Source organism: Cololabis saira, chromosome 14, assembly GCF_033807715.1.
Source record: "Cololabis saira isolate AMF1-May2022 chromosome 14, fColSai1.1, whole genome shotgun sequence".
Classification (NCBI taxonomy): Eukaryota; Metazoa; Chordata; class Actinopteri; order Beloniformes; family Belonidae; genus Cololabis; species Cololabis saira.
This window is the reverse complement of record NC_084600.1, coordinates 31840322-31859094: the sequence shown is the minus strand read 5'-3', so window position 1 is coordinate 31859094 and position 18773 is coordinate 31840322. Positions and strand designations below refer to the sequence as shown.

At 41.2% G+C, this 18773-nt stretch overlaps 3 protein-coding genes across 5 annotated transcripts in view; all 3 read right to left on the bottom strand.

Moving 5' to 3' along the window:
- nup98 (nucleoporin 98 and 96 precursor) overlaps positions 1 to 7895 on the bottom strand; it is a 35880-nt gene extending 27985 nt beyond the window's left edge. Inside the window, exons 1-9 of one of the 3 annotated variants that reach the window (XM_061740405.1) lie at positions 7747 to 7895; positions 3645 to 3751; positions 3227 to 3322; positions 2128 to 2352; positions 1686 to 1825; positions 1382 to 1489; positions 968 to 1148; positions 727 to 890; positions 280 to 417 (exon numbers count right to left, since the gene is read on the bottom strand). In XM_061740405.1, coding sequence (XP_061596389.1) covers positions 280 to 417; positions 727 to 890; positions 968 to 1148; positions 1382 to 1489; positions 1686 to 1825; positions 2128 to 2352; positions 3227 to 3322; positions 3645 to 3720 — 1128 coding nt within the window. In that variant the 5' untranslated portion in view covers positions 3721 to 3751; positions 7747 to 7895. The remainder of the gene's footprint in view (positions 1 to 279; positions 418 to 726; positions 891 to 967; positions 1149 to 1381; positions 1490 to 1685; positions 1826 to 2127; positions 2353 to 3226; positions 3323 to 3644; positions 3752 to 7746) is intronic. The other 2 variants (XM_061740406.1, XM_061740407.1) reach the window with 2 other exon arrangements.
- Positions 7896 to 11314: 3419 nt separating this feature from the next.
- On the bottom strand, positions 11315 to 12274 carry LOC133459359 (odorant receptor 131-2-like). The gene has a single exon (XM_061739250.1). It carries the CDS (start codon positions 12266 to 12268, stop codon positions 11315 to 11317), a length of 954 nt encoding a protein of 317 aa, XP_061595234.1. The 5' UTR covers positions 12269 to 12274.
- Positions 12275 to 15926: 3652 nt separating this feature from the next.
- Positions 15927 to 16886, bottom strand: LOC133459358 (odorant receptor 131-2-like). The gene has a single exon (XM_061739249.1). It carries the CDS (start codon positions 16878 to 16880, stop codon positions 15927 to 15929), a length of 954 nt encoding a protein of 317 aa, XP_061595233.1. The 5' UTR covers positions 16881 to 16886.
- Between the last annotated feature and the right edge of the window lie 1887 nt (positions 16887 to 18773).

Below are 18773 nucleotides of genomic sequence, written 5' to 3'. Positions count from 1 at the left end.
TGCAACATCACTTTTAGGTTGATGATCCCTGCACACTAAAGTTGTTCATACATTTTTAGACAACTACCCTCATAAGGCAGAAGGTCGGGTTCTTGGGCAGTGCCAGTCTACAGATCAGGCAGCAGTTGGGTGCTTCAGGCTGACTAGTTGTAAATTTCTGAAGCACACCACGTGCTCATATTTTTCCGTTTGCTATCTGCCGTAGTAGCTGATCTGTCACATCAGGTCAAACACAAACCTGTTAACTATGAACTGTTCTCTCATCCCAACAGTTTGTACCTGTGTTCCAACGTTTCCAAATCCTGTGTTGGGCTGGCCAAACAACCCAGTAGACGCCCCAAAACCTGTGGCTGTGCTGGTTTGGGCCGCCCCGAACAGCCCGGCTGACTGGGTGGGGCCTGTGCTTCCAAACAACCCCTGAAGAAACATCAGCATTTCTCCGTTCAAGACATTACCAGCACAAGATAACCAGCACAGACACTGATGCTGCACCAGACAGATATTTGTTTCATTAATGTGAGTCTTCCTGATCATTGACCTTGCACTTTTTGACCGTATATTAATCATGCACAAACAAAATCTTCCATCTATTAGAGCTGCTGTACTATATGGAGAACCAACCAGAAAACCTCAATCTGCCAAACTAAAGTGGAAATATAGCTGATGAAATTATGATTACGATGTAAAGTCTACAGGTCAGAAGAGTGGCACCATCAGGATCCTCACCATGCTGCTGGTGTTCGCCTGGCCCATTGTGTTGGTGTTGCCAAAGGAGAAGCCAGTGCTCTGAGCTGTGGTGGTCTGATTGAAAGGTTTGAAGAGGCTGGCAGCAGGCTGGTTTGGTGGGCCAAACAGACCACCTGTGGTTGCACCAAAGCCACCTGCAGCTGCTGGATGAGACAAAATGCACAATGTCACCTTTCTGGTCTTAAAAACTTTAACCTAATTGAAATGTTGCAGTTTGTACCTGGTCCAAATGTGTTCTTATTTTGGCCGAAGGAGAAGCTGGTGTTGGCAGCCGAGGCACCGAACAGGCCGGTCGTGGCACTGGACGTGGCTGTGGCCCCACCGAACAGTCCACCCGTAGCTGCGGCAATGGGGTTGGTTGGGCCCTTCCTGCCTGCCTGATAGTCCTCCAGCCTCAACTCCTGCAGAGTCACAGAACCACAAAATCACCTCTACATCCAATAAAAGGAGTTCATTTAACATCTGTTCACAAATAAAAAAAAAAGTCCAAAATTTAGTTTTTTTATAACCAATACTATATATTTGAGTGTGATAAAATTTGCAGAAATTTTCAATCATTTTCCATTCGATTCGAAGTTTACTACCCTAGCTGAACAGACATGTCGCACATCCACGCGAACACCTCCAAACTCACCTCCAGTGATTTGTTCTCGTACTCCTTCATGGCAGTGATGCACTGGTGTTTGGTGTTGATGCTAGTGGTCACGCCCGCTTTCACCATTGTGTCACTTCCGGTTGGAGGCTGAAGTAGAAAAGAAAGCATTACATGAACAGAACTGTGGAGTTTGAATGCATGTTTCCTCATTTCACAATTAGCTGAAACCTTTCAGTGGACTCACAGATGAGGGCTTTTTAAAAATCAACATTTAAATGGATACAAAAGACAGACGAAGCCATCCTTCCTACGATGGGTTGTCTGCTGGAACAGAAGTACTCACGTTGAACTTCACGGTGGTTCCTGGTTGCTGATTTGCTGAGAAGCCAGAGCCTCCAAACAGCGAGTTTGAGCCACCGAAAGGGTTGGATGTGGTGTTGGTCGACCCAAAGAGCCCGCCGCTGGCTGTGCTCGTCCCAAAGCCTGAAAAAGCATGATGAGAGGTTAACATCTCAACATCCAGACATGTGTTAGACAAAAATGTAAGCAAATACTTGAGAAACAAGTGGTGAAATCACTAAACACTTAAAAACGTCACATTTGATGACCAATAATGTTGCACATTAGAGCCCTTAAGAAATTATTATAATATTACACTTCCTGTCTTCTCTTATTCATGTGACTGACGATAGTGATTTGCGGACATTTGGGGTAAACCACAAAAGTCTTGTCTGTGCAGGTGTGAAATTAACAGAATGAAAATAGAAAGTTTGGAGGACACTCACTTCCAAAAGAGGTGGGTTTGTTGGCCCCAAAGGCATTGTTCTGTTGGGAGAAGAGCCCACCGCTGGTGCCTGTTCCAGTGCTGCCAAAGAGGCTGGTGGAAGTACCACTGGCGGGCCCGAAGCCGAAGCCGGTGCTAGTTGAAGAAGTGGCTGGTTGGCTGAATGTGCTGGCCCCAAACAGTCCACCTGGGGGGATCCGAGAGGACAGAGCTGAAGTTCCAAGACCTGGACACGGATTTACATCAACAGGGATGACTTTTCTGAATTTGGATGCAGGTACTTGAACTCATCAATCAAATGCCAGAATATTTAACATATTGGACTTTAATATGGAGAGACATGTACAAAACCTAAAAATAGATAAGTTTGGGTAGGTTTCAACTGGTGGTCAGGGTTTACAGAAGCTTCATCTTACTGTAAGATTAAATTCATTTTAAACAGGAAAGACACAAGTTGAGATTTACTGCATTACAGAACTTAACATCCACAAATACACAAGTAGCAGATATGAAGTTGTAGTACTACATAACTAAACATATACCATCAACTGTCTAGATTAAATCTGAAGCTATGAAACTGATCGCTACCCGACACTAGAGTTAAAGTTATAACTTTACATGAGATGCTCAGTAGTCCCCCAGTTTCATGTAGACTCATGATGCTAGTGATTAACATTAGCTGTTGCAACATAAGAAATGTGACACTATAACTTTAGGTGACAGACACTAGAAATGTATTCTATAACATAATTTCATGTATCTAGACTGATTTTCCTGTTGTGTAAAAAATTTGAGAAAAGTTAGTAAAGATAAATGTTTCGGTAGATGTTCAAAACGGGCCATTTTGGCACATTTAGACATTTTTACCGTGTCCACTTAGTTGTTTGGTGTTGGACTTGTATTAGTGAAAATTATCTTTATGTGAATAAACTGAGCATCATGTGTCCATGCTGAGAAGACTCCTCAGCAGTGATTTCAAAAAATTGGGAAGCGGTAAAAACAAAAACTGCTTCTCTGGGCTAGGTTTCACTTTTGAGGGTGAAAAGCACACCTTCGAGGATCAGAACCAACAACAGGAAATGAAAGAAGGGAACACAAACCGGGTTTATTCTGCGTGGAGCCAAACAGTCCTCCTGTGTTGGTGGTCGCCCCAAATGTAGAAGTCCCAAAGCCCCCTGCTGTCCCAAAGCCAGCGTCTGTTAATATGACGAGAAAAAAATTTAAACATGAGGGAAAAAAAATAAATATCTGACCACGTTTCCCCAACCAGAAGTCCAATACTCTTCAGGGACCATGGTTGTGTTAAATACTTGTCAGGAGTCAGATGTATAATACTGTGGTGTACATTCAGACGATAACTTTAGTGAGCAAAGACTCATGTATTTAGTTATTGTACAGATTACTATGCAGTTCCCATCAAAGCGATTTGTAGACATGCCCCTAAAAACAAAAAACCTGCACACACATTAACCTACAAAACTTGTTTGAAGAAATAGGTCGAATGTATAAATTGCTTACTTTGTTGACCAAAGGTGGACGAGGCACCGAACCCCGCACCTCCACCAAACGGAGTGCCAAACGAGTTGTTGAACATGTTTTCCCGCTAACAGCACCTCATACGTCTCCTGCAGGGACAGAAACAAGAACGTCAATCACTTCAACCTCTCCACTGGTACCAGATGGTAACGGTCCACATAGAGGGAAGATCACTGGAAAAAGCTGATGTGGAGATGTTCTGTATAAATATTAACATATTATTTTACACAATTATTGTTCGACAGATACAAACACTTTAAATAAAAGGAGGGCAGGGTCCAAAATTAACTTGACTCACGAGCCAAGTGCACCAGTACCCCTTTCCCCCAAACCTGTTCCAGGGCTGGTGCACAACTTATTCAACTGAGAACCGTTTTGCTTTTTCATAGCTCGGGGTGCTAAGGGGACCCACATTACATTGCCAACGCACGTTCATAAAACATAAATGTATGAACATAACATAACATAATGTATGAACATAACATAAAACACCTATTGTTTTATGTACAGCTCCTATTACAATGGCGGATAACCCACGTTTAACACTTGAGTCTAGTGTGTCGAACAAGCTCTGCCAATAACTCTACTCTGAGGGTACACGAAATCGCCTGTCAAATCGGCCAGAATGAACTCAGACGCCAACTGCACGGGACGCACCAACCTGACTCCATTCATCGACCCATAATCGAGTAGGCGTGCCTCAGCCCTTACAGAACCGTAATCTGCAACTGGTTACTAAATGACAGGAAACTCAGATCATGAACAAACTGGAGAACGTTATTTGCGGTCAACGAACACAAGAGCAGGAGTGGCAGAGGGAGACTGCTGGTCATATTTGTGCAACAAAAGATTTTCGGGTAAGTCGCTACACAAATTCACTTATTTAGCGTGGATCCTCCACCCTGGAGTTTGTTATTGCTGCCTTTGCCATTGCCTTAATGTGGAAGAAGAGGAGGAGGAAAATCCGGCTTCAGGAACACCCTGAAGACCTACGGATGATGATAGCAGCTTTGTGCAGTTATACAGTTTATGGTTGGAGCACAGTAAACATCACATCCCTGGTTGGCTGACGGGTCAGAGATACAAAAGAAACGTATCCACAAACCAAATGACTAAATGACAAATAAAGAACCTTGAAAAGTAAATGTCTGAAGAACTGAGGGACTGGTTATTACACAACACTTTTCTCCTATCCACATAATTCTTTGTTATGGTACCGCAATTTTTATTTTTACTTTTCATTTTTTTAATCTTTATATGGGTGTTTGATTTGTAAATGACAGTGTGTGTGTGAATGGAGAAGTCAATTTCCCCCGAGGAAACCTCCCAAAGGGATTAATAGTCATCTGTATCCGTCTCTTTGGCACAATACAAAGTATAAATGCTGGCTGCCAGTTTGTGTGTCCAGCCACCAAGTGGATCAATTATACAGTGTACAGTGAAACCTGTGGTTGATGTCTGTTTAACCCTTGTGCTGTCTTTGGGTCAAGGGAGGGTGAAGGGAGAAAAGAAGGAATGAAGGAAGAGAGAAAAGATGGAAGGAAGGAAAGAAGGAAGTAAGGAGAAAAGAAGGAAAGAAGGAAGGAAGTAGGGAAGGGATAAAAGAAGGGAGTAAGGAAGAAAGGAGAAAAGAAGTATAGGAAGGGAGCAAGGAAGGGAGAAAAGATGGAAGGGAGGAAAGAAGGGACAAAAGATGGAAGGAAGGGAGAAAGGAAGGAAAGAAGGGAGGAAGGAAAAGCAAAGAAGGTAATAAAGGAATTAATGACGGAAGGGACTCGGGAGGTAGGAAGAACAAGGAGTAAAGGAGGGTAAAAAAGGAGGAAAAGAGGAAAGGAAGAAGGAAGGAGAGAGCATGGCAGGAGGAAAGAGGGATAGAAGAATTGGGTAATTTTGACCCAAAGACAGCACACGGGTTAAGTACATTAAAACCTTGAATTGGGTGTGAGTGTACCTGTCACGTGTGATTTATGCTGCAGGAAATTCAGGAGCGGTTTGTTTCCCACTCTGGTATCTAGGCTTTGAAGCATTTTTTTTTTTTTTTTGCACAGGAACTAGAATTGTTATCCATGTAGTATAAACATGTGGTTTAGGGCCAAGTAGTTAGAAAACGTGATGTTTAACATCACACTTCAAGATCAAAACTATACACAGCTGCACGTGCAGCGAAACTGGGTCACGAGCTTGTTGGCCACGAAACACCACCAAAACACGCTGGTAGAGTTGACGTGCAGATCAGATCAGATCCTTTATGTGGACTTCACACAATCAGCGCACTTTAAAATACAGAGGACCGTCGCTATGGAACAATTTACTTACATCACTAAAATCAATATCTTCACTGGCTTTGTTCAAAATACACTTGAAAAAAATATTTTTTTAGTTAAGATCAGAAATAGGGCTGAAACGATTCCTCGAATAATTCGAGTAATTCGATTACAAAAAATGATCGAGGAATTTTCTCTGCCTCATTTAATCTATTTATTTATTATTTTTTTTCCGTTTAATTTCACCAGCTCAAAGCCTCGTATTACGCCCGGACTACATTTAATGCGACACAACAAGCTGACGCTGCGCCGTACATCCATGCGCTGCGCACGTTAAAGGGGGGAGAAAGAGGCGGCGGGTATGTTTGGTTTTAGTAACATGCCGTGCTCAGGCAGTCTGCAATGGCCCAGACGGGAGACTAATGTAGTTCAGTGCTTAACTTTTAATCCACGCCATATTCTTCCGGTCCGTTCTCCTATGTTCCCCCTCTAAAGCCAAAATTATTGTTCCGCGTTAAATCGACGCAGAGCCTACGGTGCTCTCCGGCGAGGGTGGCGGTCCGGGTGGCGGTGCTGTGCTGCCGTGCAGGCTCCGTGGCCACGGCTACGGCGTAGGGTACGCAGCGACGCGCACCATTCTGCGTTGTTGTAACGCGGAACCATAAATCAGCATTTACCCGGTATATTAACTTCTGTTCCCGCTACAGTTTTAACTAAAAGAAAAGGCAGAAAATGTCAGAAAAATAAAAACGTAATAAAGCTAACTGGGTAGTTTTCATTTCATTTTATCTCTGTAGTCATTCATGGTTAAAACAAGCAGCACTGGTGCCTAATGTGCTCCATTACAGCAGGTCTCATAATTTTATTCTGAACACTGTCAAAACTCTAACTTAAAATGTGCTTGACACAAATGAAAGTTCAATTGAAACACGTGGGAAAACACCTAACCTTTTAAGTGATGTGTGTTATCAGGTGTAATGGCATTTTTAGGTTAGAAATAAGAACATTTCTTGGTAAGATCCTTAGTTATTTGAGTGAAGGCAGTGAATTTGGTCAACTGGTGTAAGTTCAGGGTTTTTAAATGCACAGCCATGAACCTGCTGTATTATATAATTCAGTCTTAGTAATGTCAATTAACATCCAACATCTTATGTATATTTATAATTGCTCTTTAATTAAACAAATATATGTTTTATCCGACTACTCGATTAATCGATGGAATTTTCAGTAGAATACCTGATTACTAAAATATTCGATAGCTGCAGCCCTAGCCCTCAATAAAGACATCTATACAAAAAAAATTGTCTTTTTCCGTCTTATATCATCTATTTCTATATTGTGTTTTTGCTTTTGCTGTTGTTATTGTTGTTAATGTTTGTTTTATAAAGGGGAGGCATTTTCATAAGCCCTTTTGGCTTCCACCTCTCCTGCACAATGCTTCATTTGACCTTTGTTTTTTACTGTTATGTTTTATGTGCAAACTAAACTAAACTAGACCAGATCCGGACCGGACCAGACCAGACTGGACCAGTTCCACGTGCAGCCCGGAAGCTGCTTCACTACTTCCGCTCAGGCTAACAACACACTAACTCCGCGACTTCACGAAACGAATAAAAGTTATCCCAGTGTGTTTAACCACGGAGCAGCCGCCCCGACAGGCTGGCGAGGACTCATCAGCGTCCTTGCGAGCCCTACCGAGCCCTAACGAGCCCTTATCAGGCGTTTCTCCGATGACTACGCCAGGCTAACGTTAGCCGGCTAGCCGGCCTCCCGCTCACTGGAGATCGCAGAAACAACACCGGAGTTTGTTCAAAAGGTACCGTAAAGAACGGGGCGCTGCGGGTCGCTCGGTGTCGTCGCCGGTACTCCTGCAGAAGCGGAACCACACGTGTCCGAGAACGTCTCCGTGTAGAGCGTTTTCAGCTGCGCAGCTCTTCAGCGAGGAGGGAAAACGGCTCTGCGGCGTCACCACGCACTTACATACGTCATGACGTCATGACGTTGACGCACAGCGCAGTTTACGCACTGACGCAGCTGTCTTTTGAATTAATGCTGTTATTGATATTTGTATGCGTTGACAAAAACTATACGTTTATACTTTCTGACAGAGGAGGGTAGAGTAGCCACAAATTGTACTTAAGTAAAAGTACTGTTCCTTCAGATTAATATGACTCAAGTAGAAGTAAAAAGTAGTCATCCAAATAATTACTTGAGTAAAAGTAAAAAAGTACTTGGTGAAAAAACTACTCAAGTACTGAGTAACTGTTGATTAACGTCTGATTTATTTTTTTAACACAACCATTCAAACAGACAAAAGTACAAAACAATCATCTTCAGGGAAATTAAATCAATAAAATAGTACTAAAATAGAGTACTTTAATAAATAATAAAATAATATCAGAATATACAAATAAATTAAGCACAAGTAGCACAAAATTTCAAGCCTTTGTACTTTTTCTTTTTTAATCAGGCAGAACTAGAACAAGCCCATGAACTCATAGAAACTCTGTGTGTGTTTGAGTCTGTGTAAATGTGACAAAACATGCAAAAACAAACATTTTCCCCAAAGAATCACCCAGTGATGTCATGAGATTGACGCGTACGCGGATAAAAGGGATAAAAGAAAAGTAACAGCTCAACGTAGCCTAATGTAGCAGAGTAAGAGTAACAGTTTCTCTTTCACAAATCTACTCAAGTAAAAGTAAAAAGTATAGTGATTCAAAACTACTCCTAAAAGTACAACATTTACCAAAACTTACTCAAGTAAATGTAATGGAGTAAATGTAACTCGTTACTACCCACCTCTGCTTTCTAATTACCTAGAAAGGTACGACGGAGTATTAGGGCCAAAATAAGATGAAAAAAATTAGAAATTACGAGAATAAAGTCATAATAATATGAGAATAAATTCGTAAAATTACGAGAATAAAGTCATAATGATAATGTTGCAAGAATAAAGTCGTAATATTACGAGAATAAAGTCGGAATATTATGAGAATAAAGTTGTAATATTTTGAGAATAAAGTCTTATATTACGAGAATAAAGTGGTAATTTATGAGAACTCTTGACCACATACGTCTTTTGTGGAACAGGAGCTGTCTGGTATAGTATAGTATAGTATAATATATAGTATACTAATATAGTATACTATAGTATAGTAGTGGTCGACTGCAAGGCCATCAGTGGTTACATCTGCGTGCCATTCAAAGAGGTTTTGTTGTTTCTCAGGAAACAATGAGGATGATCAAAAAGATTTTCCTCTTCCACAAAAGACACAATTTCTTCCAAGTCTGTGTGGTTCCTTCTTCGAAAATAGACGCAGTCGTTTGCACAATCATTTTAAAGTCCTTATACTGATAATAATTTGATGCTGATGTGCCAAAAGATTAAGTATTTCCTTATTTGTGAAACCGATACCAAAATATAACTTCACAAGATGCTCAATATTCCTCATTTTAACACAGGGAGAAGACTGCTCTTCCTGTTAGAGTTCTCATAAATTACGACTTTAATTTCGTAATATTACGACTTTATTCTCATGATATTATGACTTTATTCTCGTAATGTTACAACTTTATTCTCGTAATGTTATGACTTTATTCTCGTAATTTTACGACTTTATTCTCATAATAATGTGACTTTATTCTCGTAATTTCCAATTTTTTTTGTCTTAGTTTGGCCCTAATACTCGAAAGAAAGGCGCTATATATAACGTATATATTATTATTATTATTATTATTATTATTATTATTATTATTTATAATAATAATAATAATAATAATAATAAGAAGAAGAAGAAGAAGAAGAAGAAGAAGAAGAAGAAGAAGAAGAAGAAGAAGAAGAAGAAGAAGAAGAAGAAGAAGAAGAAGAAGAAGAAGAAGAAGAAGAAGAAGAAGAAGAAGAAGAAGAAGAAGAAGAAGAAGAAGAAGAAGAAGAAGAAGAAGAAGAAGAAGAAGAAGAAGAAGAAGAAGAAGAAGAAGAAGAAGAAGAAGAAGAAGAAGAAGAAGAAGAACGTGCAATTTGCACCAATTATGTTCAAGAACTCATAACCGAGTCCGGTGACACCACCCACGACTCTTTATGTCAAACCATTCAAAAGTTATGGCAGAAAGTAGGAACTATCAAATATGGACCAATCAGATGAAGGGGGGCGCGCTTTTTGGCGTCTATCGTTTGCGGTTCGGGCCGTATTAACTGCCGAAGGAATGGCATAAATTGCGCCAAAATTACACGACTAATTCAAAATGGCCGACTTCCTGTCAGCTTCGGCCATGGCGCCAAGAGACTTTTCTTTAAGTTGCAACATGATACAGGTGTGTACCGATTTCCGTGCATGTACGTCAAACCGTATTGTGGGGCTTGAGGCACAAAGTTTTCTAGGGGGCGCTGTTGAGCCATTAGGCCACGCTCATTAATGCAAACCATAAAATATCAAAATATCTGCTTTTTTTATATAGCACCAAATCACGACAATTGTCATCTCAAGGTATGCATGATGAGGTAATTTCACTGGGAAGCATGATGGTATAGTTTTTGTGTTAGTCTTTATGGATCATGGAGAAGGGTACCTTAAACTTAAAGCGATGTCTTTACACAACATTTCTGAAAACAGTGATACACAGGTCATCTTCCGAATCAGAAACAGGTTATGGCTGACTTACAGAATGATTAACTTGGGATTCATCTATTTGGACCAGCGTCTACCATCAGCAGCATAAGTTAGTTGAGAATGAATCCAATTGGCATAAAGACCAGAAGTAACAGAATCAGTGGTTCAGAGTTTGGAAATGGGTTTATATCACAGCAGAAAAAATGTATGCGGAGAGAGTCTTTCCCTCAACCGAACTATGGGAAGGACACCTGTTACCATTACACAACAATACAATACACAATACTAGGGGGGGATTCTTTATTTTGAAGTTAAACTATCCATTTTCACGATTCGTTTAGTCCTACAGTCCAAGTTCCACAAAAGCTATAAAAAGTCAGTAAAAATAGAATGCAATGATTTTCTAAATCTCGTGAACAAATTTTTACACAGCAGAACATCAAAACATATATAATAATACACATCTTTTGACTGTACTGCCTACATTTACAATGTAATTGTCATTTGCTGTGTGGCCACAATTTGATTGATTGAACTTGCAGGGAAACGTCAAAGACTGAAAATCACCAAGTCATCAACACATTATTGATGACTTGGTAAGAATAACATGAGGTTTTATGATTTAACATGTAAAGCTTTTTAAACTTGCATTTTTACTTTGTGTTTGACATGAGAGTGAAATGAGAAATTAATAATATATAGGAAGGTTTTCTGCTTTCTCAACTGTCTTAAGAAAAAAAACAATCTTTGTGCAAAGGAAAAACATGTCAGAGACACATCAGACCTGCCTGACAGGTACAACAGGTAGTTTCAGGTGACAGCATAGATGGTACACCAAGACGGGCCTGATGCTCTGATCTCTGATGCCATAAATGAGAGAACTCAGACATCTGGGAAAGATAAAAATACACACATATAAAACACTCTGGAGGCGCACAAACACGATTCTTGTTAAAATTCTTGAAAGAGCCTTAAGCAGTGGAATATAAATGGTAGACGACAGACTGAGGCCGAGCTGCACCAGATGCAGAAGTAGTGTGTTTCGAGCCTTACGGGCCAAAGCTTTGTCTGCAGACGCTGATCTGGCTGCAACAATAACACCAATGTAGGCAGAAATGACTGCAACACCAGCTGATACAAACAGAGAACAGGTGAAAACTGTGTTATAAATTTCAGACGTGTATCCAACCAACATGGCCGCGTAAGAGCAAAAGTCTTTCATCTGCAGAGTTGGCAGGTCATCAAAACTCAGCAAAATAACTTGAGTGAAAATGTCTAAAGAACTAAAGGCCCAAACCATGAGGATGGCGAGCGCTGTGTTTCTGATAGAGATGATGGAAGCGTGCCTCAGAGGGAAGCACACAGCGGCATATCTCTCCAGAGCCATCAGAACCAGGGTGAGAGGAGAGATTACTGTAGTTAGGCTAGTGAGTAAAGTGAGAGTCCCACAGACGGGATACGTCAGAAAGATTCTACAAGCAGCGATGATGTACAGAAGCTGGCTTAGTGCCATCTGTAAAGTGTCTGTAACCAGGAGGTTAAACAGGAGGACGTACCGAGAAGTCTGACAGAAGAGATCTTTACTCCTCAAAGTAAACATCATTGAGCCATTAATGAAGAGAAATACACAACATGGTAGTGTGTTCAGAGTGGAGAACAATGCTCGCTCCAAAATGCCCTGATACTGCTGCAAGCTGCTGGTATTGCTCTGAGATTGGTTTGCATCAGACATTTCTAAATAACAGCAATCACAATAAAAATCCCTTAATGCCACTGGAAATGTAGTGCAGAGAAAGTCCTCCTGTTTGTGATCCAAAACATGAGCTCAGATCTAGTAAGGTCACCTGAATCTTCTTTTAGTTCAATTTTACAGCAAAGACACTGAACTGGTTCCAGTCTTTGTTGCAACTGGACAGCAGTTTCTCTCCCCTTGTACATGTACATAACCTCTGTCTTCACACCCGTTTTACATGACATCATTAACTGTCTATGGCAACAGCCAAAGAACACGTGCTTTATTCTCCCTTGTTTCCAACTTCCAAGTAATATGTTTCTACAAACCCTTCCTCACCAGGCCCTTCTTTGAATTTGCTACTGGCAAATTAATGTCCAACTCAACATTCCTCATTTAAATTTAGCATATATCAATAACAGATGAATTCAAAATAATTTGTTCTCAAACTAAATGTAGAATATTTTAGATTTGAACAGTAATGTAAAATTAAGAGTATATATTACCATGCCGCAGTAAATACAGAATAACAGAAAATAAATATTTGAGATTTAACTGCCATTTCTCTTTAGATTCACGTAGTGAACAACACTATAGAAATTCATTCTAGAACATGTCCCCAGTTATTGGACCAAGATCTCATTATGTAAGAGATTTTGTGTTAGATACATTTTACATTTATGTTACTTTACATTTATGTTAGATATATATCTGTGTGGGATAGGCTCCAGCAGACCCCTGTGACCCTGCAAAGGTAAAAAACAAGTATAAAAAATGGATTGATGGATGGAAATATCTGATTCCCTCTCTAGGGCTTTGTACAAGAAGAACTAGTGGGTTCATCAGCTGAATTAATTTTTAACAATACTGCTATTAATTATTTTCTGTGCTGTTCTTTGTGTCAATGCTGTTTTTTGTTGCCAAGGTTACACCACTGAAAAAAAAGTATTTTGCATATAAAAAAATATTTATTTTTTTTTACTGAAAAAACAAAGGCACCTTAATAGCAAAGGCTGACATTCAAGGGGTTAAAAATCAATAAAATTCCCTAAAATTCCTTATGTATGATGTTGTATCAAAAAGGGAGTGCTGGTTCAGTTATTAGAGAGTTATTAATAATTGTCTGACAATAGTTATTAATATATAATTCCGATGCCTAAACCACAAATAAACAACAACTAACTAAACATTAAGTACAAACTTCAGATCATTTACGTGTGGGTGTGTGTGCGTGCGTCAATATGTATGCGTGTGTGTCAGGACAATGTCACGTAATGTGGACCAAAAGGAAAATGGCGAACAACGTCACGTCACCTAAGACCTCAAAGAGAAGTAGCGGACGCATGCTTTTCAAAACTGCGGGGGTAGATTCACACACAAGCATACAAGTGGGCATATTTAAAAATAGAGCGGGAACAAAACTTAGTTTGATTGTACTTTATTTAAGTTATTTACATTAATCAGTTGTCAGGACTCAGCATGTCGGGTTTCATCCGAGCCTGATCGCGCTGAGACCGGGAGAACTGATCAATGAGACCGGGAGAACTGATCAGCTGCGATGGGCACGAGCCCGCAGCTCTCTGACCGCTGAGCAGCCGAGTCACTTTCCGATGCGGCTTTTGCGAAAGCCCGAACAACAGTCCAGTCCAGCAGATACGTCAGCCCACGCATCTACAATCCTTCAGCAGTAAACAACGGAGACTGCCGACCGAGCGGCAGCCGACCTTCCCGGACGCGGGGACGCGTTGGGATAAATGATCGCTCGCTCTCCCCGTTGGTGGGCGCAGACCCAAGTAATCGATCCCTGATCCTGGCGGATCTAAACGTACTCTGTGCAAATTGAAGGATTTTCTCTATAAATACACACCATTTTGCTTATTATTACACATACAGCTAGCTGAGTGTCTTCCTCTCCTCATTTGGTCGGGAGTTGTTACGCAGTTATGCCCTCGCGGCCCACACGTACAAAACAGATTTTTTTTGCGGCCCTCTAGAATCACTGCCTTAAAGGGAAAGTTCGTTTTTTTACAACCTGGACCTTATTTCTGGCATTTTTTATGGTCGTATACTCACCCAGGCAAGTTTGGTGTCATTTGGAGTCCTTCTGAAGATATTAGTGGGTTTTTTACGAGCCGATTCTCCATATAACGGTAGTGAACGGGGCACAGCGGGACACAGACGATGCAGCGTCTAAATAACACATGATTGCCGCGAAACTCGTTCATTTCTTTTATGAATCACTAGATCTGCTTCCAGGACCTGTTGTCTACATCCGGGGCTGTGTGTGTAACAAATAAATCAGTTTGTAAACAAGACCTCTGAACTCATGACGTCATCTCTGTGCGCGCATTCCAGACACAGCTCTGTGTACAGCTGGAGTTCGCTACTGTTAGTTTACTGTTAGTTATTTGAAACATGTCTGAATATTTGTCAAATTCTGAGGTTGTGGACGACGACTTTGAATATGATGGACGTCCTTACCGTTTTGAGCCAGAGTATACGGCTGAAGAGCTCACTGAACGGAGGACAGAGTGCGCGCACAGAGATGACGTCATGAGTTCAGAGGTCTTGTTTACAAACTGATTTATTTGTTACACACAGCCCCGGATGTAGACAACAGGTCCTGGAAGCAGATCTAGTGATTCATAAAATAAATGAACGAGTTTCGCGGCAATCATGTGTTATTTAGACGCTGCATCGTCTGTGTTCTGCTGTGTCCCGTTCACTACCGTTATATGGAGAAGCAGCTCGCAAAAAACCCCCTAATATCTTCCGAAGGACTCCAAATGACACCAAACTTGCCGGGGTGAGTATACGACCATAAAAAATGCCAGAAATAAGGTCCAGGTTGTAAAAAACCGAACTTTCCCTTTAAAGCAATGTCTTTACACAACATTTCTGAACACAGTGATACACAGGTCATCTTCTGAATCAGAAACAGGTTATGGCTGACTTACAGAATGATTAACTTGGCATTAATCTATTTGGACCAGCGTCTACCATCAGCAGCATAAGTTAGTTGAGAATGAATCCAATTGGCATAAAGACCAGAAGTAACAGAATCAGTGGTTCAGAGTTTGGAAATGGGTTTATATCACAGCAGAAAAAATGTATGCGGAGAGAGTCTTTCCCTCAACCGAACTATGGGAATGACACCTGTTACCATTACACAACAATACAATACACAATACTAGGGGGGGATTCTTTATTTTGAAGTTAAACTATCCATTTTCACAACTCGTTTAGTCCTACAGTCCAAGTTCCACAAAAGCTGTAAAAAGTCAGTAAAAATAGAATGCAATGATTTTCTAAATCTTGTGAACAAATCTTTACACAGCAGAACCTCAAAACATATATAATAATACACATCTTTTGACTGTACTGCCTACATTTACAATGTAATTGGCTGTCATTTGCTGTGTGGCCACAATTTGATTGACTGAACTTGCAGGGAAACGTCAAAGACTGAAAATCACCAAGTCATCAACACATTATTGATGACTTGGTAAGAATAACATGAGGTTTTATGATTTAACATGTAAAGCTTTTTAAACTTGCATTGAAGAAATGAATAATATATAGGAAGGTTTTCTGCTTTCTCAACTGTCTTAAAAAAAAAAACAATCTTTGTGCAAAGGAAAAACATGTCAGAGACACATTAGACCTGCCTGACAGGTACAACAGGTAGTTTCAGGTGACAGCATAGATGGTAAACCAAGACGGGCCTGATGCTCTGATCTCTGATGCCATAAATGAGAGAACTCAGACATCTGGGAAAGATAAAAATACACACATATAAAACATTCTGGAGGCGCACAAACACGATTCTTGTTAAAATTCTTGAAAGAGCAGTAAGCAGTGGAATATAAATGGTTGAGGACAGACTGAGGCCGAGCTGCACCAGATGCAGAAGTAGTGTGTTTCGAGCCTTACGGGCCAAAGCTTTGTCTGCAGACGCTGATCTGGCTGCAACAATAACACCAATGTAGGCAGAAATGACTGCAACACCCGATGATACAAACAGAGAACAGGTGAAAACTGTGTCATAAATATCAGATGTGTATCCAACCAACATGGCCACGTAAGAGCAAAAGTCTTTCATCTGCAGAGTTGGCAGGTCCTCAAGACTCAGCAAAATAACTTGAGTGAAAATATTTAAAGAACTAAAGGCCCAAGCCATGAGGATGGCGAGCGCTGTGTTTCTGACAGAGATGATGGCAGCGTGCCTGAGGGGGAAGCACACAGCGACATATCTCTCCAGAGCCATCAGAACCAGGGTGAGAGGAGAGATCACTGTAGTTAGGCTAGTGAGTAAAGTGAGAGTCCCACAGACGGGATACGTCAGAAAGATTCTACAAGCAGCGATGATGTACAGAAGCTGGCTTAGTGCCATAGTTAAAGTGTCTGTAACCAGGAGGTTAAACAGGAGGACGTACCGAGAACTCTGACAGAAGAGATCTTTACTCCTCAAAGTAAACAGCATTGAGCCATTAATGAAGAGAAATACACAACATGGTAGTGTGTTCAGAGTGGAGAACACCGCTCGCTCCAAAATGCCCTGATACTGCTGCAAGCTGCTGGTATTGCTCTGAGATTGGTTTGCATCAGACATTTCTAAATAACAGCAATCACAATAAAAATCCCTTAATGCCACTGGAAATGTAGTGCAGAGAAAGTCCTCCTGTTTGTGATCCAAAACATGAGCTCAGATCTAGTAAGGTCACCTGAATCTGAAAGTTCAATTTTACAGCAAAGACACTGAACTGGTTCCAGTCTTTGTTGCAACTGGACAGCAGAGTTTCTCTCCCCTTGTACATGTACATAACCTCTTTCTTCACACCCATTTTACATGACATCATTAACTGTCTATGGCAACAGCCAAAGAACACGTGCTTTATTCTCCCTTGTTTCCAACTTCCAAGTAATATTTTTCTACAAACTCTTCCTCACCAGGCCCTTCTTTGAATTTGCTACTGGCAAATTAATGTCCAACTCAACATTCCTCATTTAAATTTAGCATATATCAATAACAGATGAATTCAAAATAATTTGTTCTCAAACTAAATGTAGAATATTTTAGATTTGAACAGTAATGTAAAATTAAGAGTATATATTACCATGCCGCAGTAAATACAGAATAACAGAAAATAAATATTTGAGATTTAACTGCCATTTCTCTTTAGATTCATGTAGTGAACAACACTATAGAAATCCATTCTAGAACATGTCCCCAGTTATTGGACCAAGATCTCATTATGTAAGAGATGTTGTGTTAGATACATTTTTACATTTATGTTACTTTACATTTATGTTAGATATATATCTGTGTGGGATAGGCTCCAGCAGACCCCTGTGACCCTGCAAAGGTAAAAAAACGAGTATAAAAAATGGATTGATGGATGGAAATATCTGATTCCCTCTCTAGGGCTTTGTACAAGAAGAACTAGTGGGTTCATCAGCTGAATTTTAAACAACATTTTAAACCCTTATCAGTCAGGTTTTAGGAAGCAGCACAATACTGTTACTGCTGCCCTAAAAGTTCTTAATGATGTGTTTGAGGCATTGGATACTAAAAAGTGTTGTGCTGCCCTGTTCATTGACCTGTCCAAGGCATTTGACACTGTGGACCACAGCCTCTTGATAAAAACTCTCCTTAAGATTGGAATCTCCAAACAAGCTGTCAAGGTTGACATTCCACCCTGCCTTCAGTTTCTGTCTTGCCCCGCCTGTGTCCCATCTGCCCTGATTGTGTCTGCACCTGTGTCTCGTCATGTCTCGTTATCCCCTCAGTATATCTTGTCTTGTCATTCCTTTGTCCCCTGTCGGACCGTACTGTTTCCTACCTCCATGTCTCCTCGTAGTTATGGTCCTGATCCTGGTTTTTGTTGATCCTGCTCTGCAGCGCCTTGTTTTTGAAAATAAACCCTTTTTGTTGCAACTCTTGGCTCCTGCTCTCCTGCACTTGGGTCCTAGCAAACCAAACCATGACAGAATGGACCGACCGCATGGACCCAGCAGGAGAGACTCTGGATTTGTGGGAATTTTTCTACCCCAACAGAGTGGAGTTCTTCCACCGCTTGGTGAAGAGGACAGGGGCCTGTTGCCAGCCCCAGCCTGCTCTCGTGGGGGTCCTGGACGCACCTCACTTTGTTCCCGAGGTGGTCTAGGACGCACCCCATCCTCTTCCCCCCTTCTGGGGAACATGCCTGGCTCGAGGGGGGCCCAGGTGTCTTCGACCCCAGGGGAGGCGACGTTGGCACCCGGCCCCTGTTCCGGTTCCGGCGGTGGTCCTGGACGCTTCGCCCCCTGTTCCTGCTCCGGCGGTGGTCCCGGACGCCTCAGCCTCAGCGCAGAGGGCCCGGGTTCCCAATGGGGTCAATGAGGTCAACAATGTTTTCAACTTAGGGGATGGCACTGGCTCATGTGGTAGAGTGGGTCATCCAATCATCAAAGGATTGGTATTTTGAACCCAGCTCCCCACAACTATCAGTTGCTGTGGATTGGC